We start from the raw sequence: 12612 nt of genomic DNA, 5'->3' as shown, positions 1-12612 counted from the left end.
GGGAGAAAAGGGTATAAAAACCAAGGACTTACTGTAAGAAGCCAGCTAGCCCAGGAACACAGACTTCTCGCTGTCCCTCGCCTTCCTGAAAAATAAAAAGATCCAGCTTTCAAGTAGTTGTCTGTATCCTTGCACCGGAGCTCTTGCAGCGGGAAAATCAAATCCTCGAAGGAAAGGCATTTTGACACCTTTCAACACCACTATCATGTCTCCCCTGGTCCTTCTCTTCACTAAACTAGCCAAGCTCAGTTCCTGTAACTGTTCTTTGTATGTCCTTCTGGGTTCAGTTCCAAGTGGGGAAAAAGACACTGGAAACATGGAGGCTGATTGGAAAAATAGTTTAATGGTGGACAGGACCACATGGCTTGAAGCTCCAAATATATTATCTTTTTTTAAAAAATTCATATTAGTGGTCCTTGGGATTTAAAAGTATGAGTTTGGTGGTCCCTGAAGTCCAAAAGGTTGGTGACCCCTGATCTAGGGTGTTGGGTCATTCCTCCCAGCTTAGTATCATCTACAAATTTGGTAAGTTCCCCTCTATTCTCTCATTTAAGTCATTTATGAAGATATTGAAGAGTACTGGGCCTAAGATGGAACCTTGTGATACCCCACTGCTTACTGCCTTTTATGATGTACAATTGTACAGATGTACAAATCCATCTGATGCTGATGCAATCTACCCCACTTTTTTCTAGTTTACTAAGAAATAGGTTGTGGTCTACTTTGTCAAATACCTTGCTGAATCTAAGTATATTATGTCCACGGTATTTCACTGGTCTACTAATTTAGTCAACTTTGTTGAAGAATGAAATAAGATTGGTTTGGCATGATCTATTGTGCTGACTTCTAGTTATTACTTTACTCGTTTCTAGATGTTGGCAGTTGTTTTATTATCTTTTCCATTATCTTCCCTGGGTATTGATGATTGGTCTGTCTTTAGTTTCCTGGGTCTGTTTTTTTTTTCCTTCCTTTTTTGAAGATGGGAACCACATCAGCTCTTTTCCAGTCCTCTGGTAGTTCCCCTGTGCTCCAGGATTTTTGAAAGAAGATTTTTTGTTATTTGTAGACAGATAGTTGTGCTAAAACTAATAAGGTAGACATTTTTTATTGGTTAAGGCAGGGTTCCAACCCCTGGCTGCAGTCCATTTGGAACCAGGCCATGCAAGTGGTGGGTAAGCATGTGTGTGCAGCTTAATTCACGAGGGGTGGGCACTTGCATGTGAAACTCCATTTTCATGCAGCTCCATTTGTGTGAGTGGCAGGTGTCTGTGCCTGCCCCTTGCACAAATGGAGCTGTGCACATGCACAGCTGCCTAACACGCACACAAAACCATCCTCTCTCCCACCACCCACGCGACAGGATGCTAAACCGGAAAGGTTGGGGACCGCTGAGTTAAGGTACCAGGCTAGGAATTGGGAGATTGCAAGTTCTGGTCCTGCCTTAGGCATGATGCCAACTGGGTGACACTAGGACAGTCATTCTCTCTCAGCCATAGGCATCAGGCAATATCAACCACTTACGGAATCTCGCCCCCCAAAATGCAGACTTGTCTAGGCAATGCTGATTCAAGGGCACCAAAAGGAGGGAGGGAGGGAGGGAGGGAGAGAAAGAGAGAGAGAGAGAGATGCCAACAAAACAGTTTATCCATCTTCCTCAATAGCTGCAACAATTTGTCTCCTATTGCTTTTATGTTATCTATTTTATTATAGTAATATATGTTTTATAAAGCATTTTTATTGTCTAGATGTTTTTAACATTTGAAAGCAATTTTAATTTCATAGTATTTGGCTAAACAAAGTATTAAAATATTCAAATTATGATATATGGAAAAAGTAACTGAAACTAGCAAACATAGAGAAATTGTAAATAAACATCAAAATCCCATAATGCTTTTCAGAACTGCAAAAATGGGGTTTTGATGTTTATTTGCAATTTATCTATGTTTGCTAGATTTAGTTACTTTTTCCATATATATGATAATTTGAATATTTTAATACTTTGTTTAGCCAAATACTATGAAATTAAAATTGCTTTCAAATGTTAAAAACATCTAGACAATAAAATACTTTATAAAGCATATATAAAACATATCTTACTGTAATAAAATAGATAACATAAAAGCAGTAGGAGACAAATTGTTGCAGCTATTGAGGAAGAGGTTATTGTTATTGCTGTTTCAAAGTCTTTCATTTTCTGAATCACTTTAATGGGAATAGGTGCAGTTGCTGTATTTAAGAATGATAACATTTTAAAATTCTGTTAAAGTAGAATAACCGAGTCAAGCAGCAATAAAAATAATGCACATAAGTATTAGAAGCTTTAAAACAAATACCTAGAAGAGTGAGAGAGATGAGAAGAGAATACCGATTCCTGACTAAAAGGTTATTGGAAAAAGAGGTGTCTTACAGATGGTTGATTCCAGAAGGATTGATGTTTACGTGGCAGGAACAGAGACATAGAATTGATTCAATTGAGAAAGCAGAACTGTTTTGTGCAGAGGTTTTTGGAGGCAGAGAAGGAGGAGCAGGAAAGGAGGTCCCATCAATTGAATCCCAAGAGGAACAAATGGAGGTTGGAAAAGAAGAAGGTGCAGTAGGTGGACAAGTGGATATTAAAGATCAACGTGAGGCAAGACCCACGAGAGTGGTTAAATCTAAATATAAAACATAATTATGGAAGAAAAAAATTGATTACAATGAATATAAATGGTCTGAATTCAGCTGCTAAGAGAAGGAAGATTTTCCATAAATTAATGAAATTAAGGTTCGACATAATTTGTTTACAAGAAGTTCATATTAAAAAGCAACATGAACAATTGTTATTACAACCAAAATTAGGGAAATTGTTTACCTCTTTGACACAATCCAAGAAAAGAGGGGTGGTTTTATATATTAAAGAGGCCATTCCAGCAAAAATGATTTATACAGATGATGATGGGAGAATATTAATGGTAGAAATAATGGACAATAATAGAAAGATACTTTTGATTGCAATTTATGCACGAATGATAAACAGGAAGAATTCTATAGAAAATTACATACTAAGACTGCCGAACTTGACTATGCTAATGTAATTATGATGGGAGACTTTAATGGAATTGTGGATAATAGACTTGACTATATTGCAACAACAGTAAAGCATAACAGGAAAACTCTTCCTAAATCCTTTTTAAAATGATAGATGAATTAACTTTAAAAGACATATGGAGAGAAAGAAATGATAAATCTAAGCAATTTACGTTCTATTCAAATAGGCATCTATCATGGTCCAGACTGGATATGATTTGGATCTCAACAGATTTAATGTCTAGTATTCAAGAAGTAAATATTGAAACAAGTACTTGGGCTGACCATAACCCATTGACAATTGAATGGAAGGGACAAAGGAAAAGATCGAGATGGACATTAAATAATTCTATTTTAAAGGATAAGGAATTTATACAATGGATGGAGAAAGAATTGGCCTTCTTCTTTAAAGAGAACAGAAAAGAAGACACCTCAATACAGAATGTTTGGGACACAATGAAGGCCTATGTTAGAGGCTTGATAATAGACTATACAAGAAAAAGAACAACAGGAAAAGGCGAACTCTTAAAGCCTTGGATGATGAATATAAGGGACTTGAAAAGAATTACAGAAAATGCCACACAGAAAAGATGTTAAAATGAAACTGGATATAACTAAACATAAAATGGATTTAATAGAGAAAGAAGAACTGGCACAGAAAATTAGGAATGCTAAACAGAATTATTTTGAGGATGCAAATAAGCCAGGTAGATGGCTAGCATACAAATTGAGAAAGGAGAAAGAGTCGAGGAAAATACCGCAGTTAATAGACACCAAGGTAAAATTTGTTATGGCAGCAAAGAAAAAAAGAGATTATTTATGATTTTTATAAGCATTTGTATAAGAAAGAAGACATTGATGAGGAGAAAGTTAAACAATACCTACAGAATGCAAATCTACCTAAGATACCTAAAGAGATTGAAGAAATGCTAGAAAGTAATATAACAATGATGGAGTTAAGTCAAGCACTTAAGAAACAAAATAATGGAAAGGCACCAGGTCCAGACGGGTTTCCTGTAGAATTTTATAAAATCTTTCAAGAATCACTGTGTATTCCACTGTTAGAAGTTATGAATGAAGTTATGTTAAAAAAGATGATACCTAAAACATGGTCAGAGGCTTACATTACACTTATTCCAAAAGAGGAGGCGGACCTACTGCAAATCAAGAATTATAGACCGATTTCTTTACTAAATGCAGATTATAAAATTTTTGCTTCAATATTAGCAGAAAGACTTAAAAAGTACTTGAATAACTTTATCCACCCAGACCAAAATGGGTTTTTGCCAAAGCGACAAATCAGAGACAATATGAGAGTAATTCTGGACACCCTGGAATACTATGAGGCACATCCTGAAAAGCAAATGGCTTTGATATTTTTAGATGCTCAAAAGGCATTTGATAACGTGAATTGGAGATTTATGTTACTTTTAATGGAACAGATGGGCTTTGCTAGAAGATTTATTCAGGCAATAGAAGCAATTTATAATGAACAAACAGCTAAGGTAATGATGGAGGGAGAATTTACAGATCCTATTAATATAAGAAAAGGCACAAGACAAGGTTGCCCTCTTTCTCCCTTGATATTTGTATTGACTTTGGAAGTGTTGAATAGAAATATCAGAGAAGATAAAACTATAAAAGGAATGAAAATTAAAAAGGAAGAATTTAAACTACAAGCCTTTGCAGATGACCTAGTCTTTATCTTGAAGACCCTATAGAAACAGCCTCGAAACTGTTGGAAAAGATAGAGGTCTATGGGGAGGTGGCTGGTTTGAAAATAAATAGTGATAAAACAAAGATTTTGTCAAAGAATATGTTGCTGAAACAAAGGGAAGAGTTGGCAGAACTGTTAAAAATTCAAGTTACAAACAAGGTTAAGTATCTGGGGATATATTTGACATCAAGATGTAGTACATTGAAGGAGAATAATTATATTAAACTTAAACAACAGATAGCTCAAGATTTGAAAAATGGGAGAACTTACAATTGTCATTAATAGGAAGGATTTCAACAATCAAGATGAACATTTTACCCAGAGTCTTATTTTTGTTTCAAACAATACCAATTAGGCTTGGAAAAGAATATTTTGAGGATTTAAATAAAATTGTTTTGAAGTATATATGGCAAGGCAAGAAAGCAAGAATAAAGTTAAAGCTTTTACAGGATGCTAGATTTAGAGGAGGGTTTGGACTGCCTAATTGGGAGTTGTACTACCAAGCTGCAAACTTGACGTGGGTTAAAGAATGGATAACATTAAGGAAAACCAGATTGTTGACATTAGAAGGTCATGATTTGTTGTTGGGCTGGCATGCTTTTTTATGGTACAAGGAACTAAAACACAGGGTATTTTAGAAGGCATTATATACGGGAGTCTCTGTGGTTGAATTGGGAGAAGATAAAAACAGTGTTATTTGAAAATTCCAGTTTGGTTATCGACGATAGAAGCGTTTTCTTATCCTATAATTTATAAAAGGAACAAACAGTTAACTATGGGGAATTATTAGATGAAAAGGGTGAACTTAAATCGATGCAAAAATTGGAAGAACAAGGTATACGGATGAATTGGTTTTCATATTTGCAAATACATTCAAAATACTATGAGGATTCCAAAGCAGAGGGATTTTATGATAAGCAAACTGACTTGGATAAGATTTTGATGGGTACTGATGAAAAGGTGATTAAAAATTGTATGGTTATTTATTGCAAATTAAGCTTGAGGAAGAACAAGTTAAAGAAACTATGATTGCGTGGGGGAGGAATTTTGGATATGGGATTGATTTAGAGAAATGGCAGAAATTATGGTCGCAAAATTATAAAATGACAATGTCTACAGCCTATAAAGAAAACTTGTATAAGATGTTTTACAGGTGGCATTTTCCCCGACAAGGATAGCAAGAATGTTCAAGAACAAATCCGAAAAATGCTGGAAATGTCATCAGAAACCTGGTTCATACTATCACATGTGGTGGACTTGTGAGGATGCTAGAAAATATTGGACTAAAATCCACATGTGGCTGGAAAAAATGACAAAGAAGCATATAGACTTGAAACCGGAGTTTTTTCTATTGGGAATACTACCAGATACTTATAGTAAAGAGTTGAAATATTTGATTGTAAATGTATTGACTGCTGCTAGGATTGTATTTGCAAAAAATTGGAAAAATGAGAAAATTCCATTGCAAGAAGAAGTTGTAAAGAAAATTTTGGAATGTGCTGAGATGAGTAGATTGACTTTTGAAATTAGAGAGCAAGAAGATAAACAATTTTATTTAGTTTGGGATCTTTTCTATCAATGGCATACCATCTTAACTTGATAACAGATACGCTTAGCCATTGATCATCTGTATGCAAACAAAAGGAATTTTCAGACAAGATGCATAGTTTATATGCTTACATCTACACACAGCACACAATCCTCAGCTTGCTTGACTATAGTAAAATACATGGTCTGGATTCATGCAATGAGAGGATTATAATTGGTGGGTTACAAAACCACTGTTGATAGAATTCATTTTGGCTTAATGAGTTCTCAGTCTTTCTTCTGCTTGCCAAGACACACCTCAGAAGGCAGGCACCTATCAGTACAACTGGGAGCTGCTAATTGAAGCCAGCAGCTGCCGCCTGGGAAAGCAAATGGAGGAAAAGTGCCTGATGGGACCCAAATTGTCTTCATGAAATCCACATGCCTCTGTGCCCTCTCTCCACAACGAAACCACTCAAACTAGAAAACAGCTTGAACTTCATGTAGGAAGTAGAACATCTGGAAAGCACTGACCAGGCAGCCCATGTAAGGAGGATTAAGCTAAAGATACCACCTAGACTACATAGGATTGAGGAAGGTGAGGTGGTCCTTCATCAGCCCCAAAGACTTTACAGAGCTGGGGAGGAAAGTATGGTCATATATATACATACATACATACATACATACATACATACATACATACACATATATATGTATGTGTATAGATAGATAGATAGATAGATAGATAGATATAGATATATGGATATGGATATATATATATATATATATAGGATATATATATATAGGGATATATATATATATATATATGTAGGGAGCGAGATAATAAGAAAGAATAGACTGTGAATGTTCCAGAGATACAGACATCAGCCCTGCCTTTTCTTTGTGACTGAGGAATTCTATATATATTTCTACCCAGGAGGTGCTTCCCCTCCCAGTGGCTCTTTATATATAAAAATACACACATTATCTGTCTGTCTGTCACTATCTCTATCACTCTTATCAAGAGCCACTGGGAAGGGAGGGACGTCTTGGGTAGAAAGTCGCGGACGTCGCTTCATCCGCAAAGCAGCAGCATTTCCAGTCTAGGTTCCTGTTTCCCCCGCTGTCGCAGGGGGCAGCACCGGCCTTCGGCGGGGCCTGCAAACAAGGCGGAAGAGCGGTGTGGTCCCGCCCACCACCGTGGCGACTAGGCAAGGGCCCGGGGCTTGAGCGCTGGGCTTCTGCCCGCTGGCGCTGAGATGGCCCATTCGAACGGGGTCTTGCAAGCGCGAGCCGAGAGGGCCGAGGGGACCGCGGAGCAACCGGAGAGCTACCAGCTTCGTCAAGAAAACGAGTTGCAAGTGCTGGAGTCCATCTACGGACAGGACTTTCAAGACCTGCGGCTTGGCCGGCCGTGGAAGGTAATACGAAAAAGCTAGCCGGGTTTCCTGTTTGTCGGTGTTGTGCAGATGAAGTCCGGTATTTGCAAAATTGGGAACCCAAGCAGAAACCCATGTGGATGTAGATTTATTGATATATGCATTAAATGGATTTAAAGGTGGCTAGAAGTTTATTTTTTGAGACTGAACTTTTAGCTTTGTTTGCCTGACTCGCCCCAATCTTTGTTTTCACCCGTCCTTTCCTAAGATTGTCTGCTTGAAATCATTTAATATTTGAAAGTATATTAACGACCTACATCTTTCGTGTCTACATCCAAGATGATTATTTTTAAAATGACCGTAATCCACTGAAACAGCCATCCCACGAAGTAGTATGGAATTTGAGTCCCATGGCAGTTGTGCCTCATTCTTGTGTATGTGTAACAGAGATCTATTTAACCAGGTAGCATTCATCGTTTGCTACAAACCCATCTAGCACTTGCCATTGTCTATATGTCAATTGAAAGGAAGTAAATTACAACAGGATGTATTACTTAAAATTAACATGCAGTATGCTTCAGTAGCATGATTTAATTTCAAGCTATGTGTGCATGTGTATGTATATACACTGAGTTAATTTTAAAGGAGACAACTTGATTGTTATTTGTAAGATAAGAATTACTAAAGGGTAATTAATGCCAAACAGGATGATGCAGTTTTCTGTCCCTCACTTAAGTCTTCAGTATAATTTTACAGTTTTAATGCCCTGGTCTTGTGGTAGTAATATTCTTGTTACTGTTGGAAACCTCACTTAGATAATCTAATTAAAGTGCAATATGTAAATTTTGTAAAAGTAAATAAAATGGGAACACTGGGAACTCAGTAAAGATTCATTCACAACCAGAGAAAACGTGAAGAATCTATACTACAGTATAGAATTTGTCAGTTATGTATTTCTGTGGATTCCTAAAAATATATGTTCATCATATACACATCTGTTATTAATAAGTCCTATTGTTGCAAGTACTAACTAATTAAAAGGCTGAATGTATACACCCAACGCACTACTTAATTTACCCTTTCATATTCTTGGCTGAAAATCAGAAAAAACTCTTAGTTTTGTGGGTTAAACTCAAAACACCATCCAACTCTTTAGCCCAGCCTACTTTAGTTTTAAGGGGATAAAACTCGGCAACACCCTATATAATCCCTATATAATCTATGTGAACCTCCCTGGAAAAAATGGATATTAATGAAATAAATATGTCATCTCCCTGGATCAATTATTTAAGATAAAGGGATGAAAATATATTCTGGCAATCACAGGTATAAAAATGATTCAACCCTAGTTCTACTATCTGATTTTTTAAAAAAAATAGCATAAGAAATTGTGGGCTGTGTCCTAATGTGTATTGCTTTAACAGTGTTGTAAAATATTTGGCAGGGTTTGGGTTTTTACAAGTCAGCTATCAATAATGGTATGACAATGTCCAGCCAATGATCTTCACCAAATAAATAATTAAATTCACTCCGTCTACGTTCTTCTCTGGTATTAATCACTTGAGATTAAATAACTTTAAATTTTACATAACCCAGGGCTAAGCATAATGAATTATAATGGGAGAATAAGATTATCCCTAACAAGTTGATTTTTTTCTAGTGTGCCTTATTTTATTTTTCCGTCCTTTTCCTTCTTGAATTTAGTTTGAGACACATGAGTATCAAATATTTCTTAATATGACTGCTTATCAAAATGAGCAATTAGGATAAAAAGTATGACAGGGAAGATTTTTTTCTTTTCCCAAGTGTTGCTGCTGTTTTGTGAACGTGTTGTGAATGTTAAAAGAAAACCTTCAACAGCTTACTTTCAATAAGTAATTATGTTTTATTTAAACATAATTAGCAAGGTTATTACTTCCCCAAAGACTATGGTTTTCCCCAAGACATTTATGTATGACACTTGATACAATCTTTCCTTATTCAAAGCCCTTTCACATACTTAGTTTGTAATTTCCCTTGAGAACAAATTGCACTTACCAGAAAAATAAAAACTTTGAATCCACTCTTATGGGCAAATAGAGAAAGTCTTTGAGGTTTTGTTGAGCCCAGTTTCTTAACTAACATTCAGAATTTTTTTTAATGTTGCAGATACGTGAGTCTCCTGAAATCAATCTAGTCTTAAGACCTCAGGGATTAACTGGTGACCACGAAGTCTATGCCAAAGTTGACTTATGGGTCAAGTGTCCCCAAACATATCCCGATATGTGAGTAAATTACAAAAAAAATTTTTTTTATACTTTTTCTAAAATAAAAAAAAAAGAAAAAATTTTCTGAAAAATCTGGACATAACATAACGATGGATATGAATGAATGAAAGGATATTTATTTGAGGAAGCAGGCATTGGGATAGGAAGAAGATTGGATCCGGGCAAATGTTCTGTGTCTTCACAGATAATTTGGAATACAATTCTTACTGTCCTTGCCTTTGCTCATTGTTTATGTAGACAGGGCCACGATGGGCTTGAATCCAAAACATTTAGACAAACCAGATGTTTTTCTACCTGGAAATTCCTTTTGTTGTATGCATGCAATGTGTATCAATAGCTCAGAGTATCTTTTATCAAGTTAAGATATATGTCATCTACAACCCAAATCAGAGAAGATGTTTTCACTTCAATTATTCATAAATTGTTGACATCCAGAATGGTATAATTTCATTTATATGCTTGAAGCTTCTAATATTAACATGTGTCCCTTTTACTGGTACATTTCCAAATTTAATTAAAAAACTAGACCTGTTGGGTTTTCTTTCTTTCCAGTTATATAATATAATCTGGCACTGTTTCCCCTCACCTCATAATCCTCAGTAGGGCCCCAGTGAAGCCACCTGCTCCTTGACTAACCTGCAGAACTGCCTGACACTTTTGGGGGGGAAGGGGAACAAAGGGAGTCATAGATGTGAGGAAAACTGTACCCCCACTATCCATCCTGGTGTGTCCCCAGGGGCCGTCTCACTCTGGGGAGGAAAAGTTTCATATATTAACCACCAGTACACCTCAGCCAGCCTTACTCACCAGCAGGCATCCAAATCATCCTTCCCTCACTACCTATTGCTGTTAACAGATTTTAGATTCTGGCCTGATTCCAAAGCAGTCAACTGAAATGGGCAAGAGGACAGCGATACGTTTATCCTTATATCATACAACCTACAGGTTTCTAGAAAGTATAGTTGAAAATCACAATCATGTGACTGCAGCTAACTAGCAACACTGTAGCAGGCACAACTTTGTGACTACAACTGATGTAAAGGTCCTTGAAATTTCAATTATAGGAGTAAAAGGATTTTGGATGCATTTTTTAAGTTAGCCTATTTGAGATACCTTAATTAAAAAATTCCTGCCACCATTTCACCCAGCTGAAAGTTACAGATAGACAAATAGGAGAGAGTTTTTATACTATATGGATAGATGCTCTAATGCAGGGGTCTCGAACCTTGGCAACTTTAAGACTTGTGGACTTCAACTTCAAAGCTGGCTGAGGGACTCTGGAAGTTGAAGTCAACAAGTCTTAAAGTTGCCAAGATTGGAGACCTCTGCTCTAATGCCTTTCAGAACTCTATACATTTGGGTGCCAATTTGCCTGGAAGAACATCTGCATTTATATGACTCTGCCTGGGACTTCTGGCTTAAAAAACCTGTGAGACAAGTTTAAAAACACTTACTAGTAAACCTGAGCAACTGTGCTTTCTCAGTGTTGCTTGATATTTTTAGGATTAAAGAAATGGCTGACTTTACAATGGTTCTTGAGATTATTTAATCAAGATTTCTTTGATATAAAATTATTTTTAAATGTTTTATATTACTTAATAGCTGTTTAAATTAATTGGCATGGCATGTTCTTTTGAAATGTGTAAGTACACTTTTACAATCTTTTATTACAGTTACTGTATGTTCTGTTGTATTTAGGTAGGGACCTTGCAATAAAAAGTGGCTCCACTAGTCTTTTAAATATGTCAATACATGTTTTCATGATTTATTGGAAATAGTAGTGCTGTGGTATAACTTATGTAACTCCTTGTAAAACTCCTGTTCTACTGATTTCTTTTTCTTCCTTCTAGTGTTCCAGAAATAGAACTTAAAAATGTGAAAGGTTTATCAAATGAAAATATAAACTTGTTAAAATCCAAACTAGAGGTATTAGCAAAAGAGCGTTGTGGAGAGGTAAGCGTGTCAGTTTAACTCTAGATGTTCAGCAACATTGTTGGTATAACATTTGAGGTTTCAAATGAATATGGCAAAGTATGTGTGTGTGTGTATGTGTGTATGCATGCACATGTGTGTTTTGTGAATATCATCATCACATTTCAGTGCTGTATATTTTTGCTTTCTGATTTATTTATTGTACTTCTGTACTGCTGCAATAATAATAACTCTCAGTGGTAATCAGTCAGTGAAAATATGAAGAACCATACTATTGCAATACTATGATAATAAAAACAAGACAGCAATGAAATGAAGATGTATAAAATTAAATAAAAGTAAAAATAGACAAGCACGGATATGAAACCCATTGTAGTAAAAGCAGCTGTATAGTTTAAAAAGCCCTACATAAAAGTTCTGCTTTAACAGCCTCAAGGAAGTTAGTATAGGGGCCAACCTAGGGAAGGAGGCGTTTTATAATTATTAATTAACTTATACATTACTTTTTAATATATTTTTGTGTTACTTTGTGAGTTTTCACTATTTAGCAGGGATAGCTATATGAGTGCTTATTATAAAATTCTTGCAGAATATTAACAGGGTCTCATTAGAGTTGGCATTAATGCTGAGAGAGGGATCTAGTTGCCTTTAGTAAGCTCAATGAGGTAAATTGAATGGGACACATGCATAGGCACACACACACACACCACAAAAACTTTAGGAT

At 36.0% G+C, this 12612-nt stretch overlaps 1 protein-coding gene across 4 annotated transcripts in view; it reads left to right on the top strand.

The window, feature by feature from the left end:
• The first annotated feature begins 7476 nt into the window (after window positions 1–7476).
• EIF2AK4 (eukaryotic translation initiation factor 2 alpha kinase 4) overlaps window positions 7477–12612 on the top strand; it is a 39754-nt gene continuing 34618 nt past the window's right edge. For all 4 annotated transcript variants that reach the window (XR_015741043.1, XR_015741044.1, XR_015741042.1 and 1 more), the window contains exons 1-3: window positions 7477–7731; window positions 9838–9953; window positions 11807–11909. Coding sequence is in view for 1 of the 4 variants with exons in the window: in XM_026710340.2 (XP_026566125.2) it covers window positions 7570–7731; window positions 9838–9953; window positions 11807–11909 (381 nt within the window). In the remaining 3 variants the exon portion in view is untranslated. The remainder of the gene's footprint in view (window positions 7732–9837; window positions 9954–11806; window positions 11910–12612) is intronic.

This window comes from Pseudonaja textilis, chromosome 1 (genome assembly GCF_049901715.1).
Source record: "Pseudonaja textilis isolate UNSWEBS1 chromosome 1, rPseTex1.2, whole genome shotgun sequence".
In the NCBI taxonomy this organism is placed as follows: domain Eukaryota; kingdom Metazoa; phylum Chordata; class Lepidosauria; order Squamata; family Elapidae; genus Pseudonaja; species Pseudonaja textilis.
The sequence above is the reverse complement of the archived record's forward strand: the minus strand, read 5'-3'. Positions and strand labels throughout refer to the sequence as shown.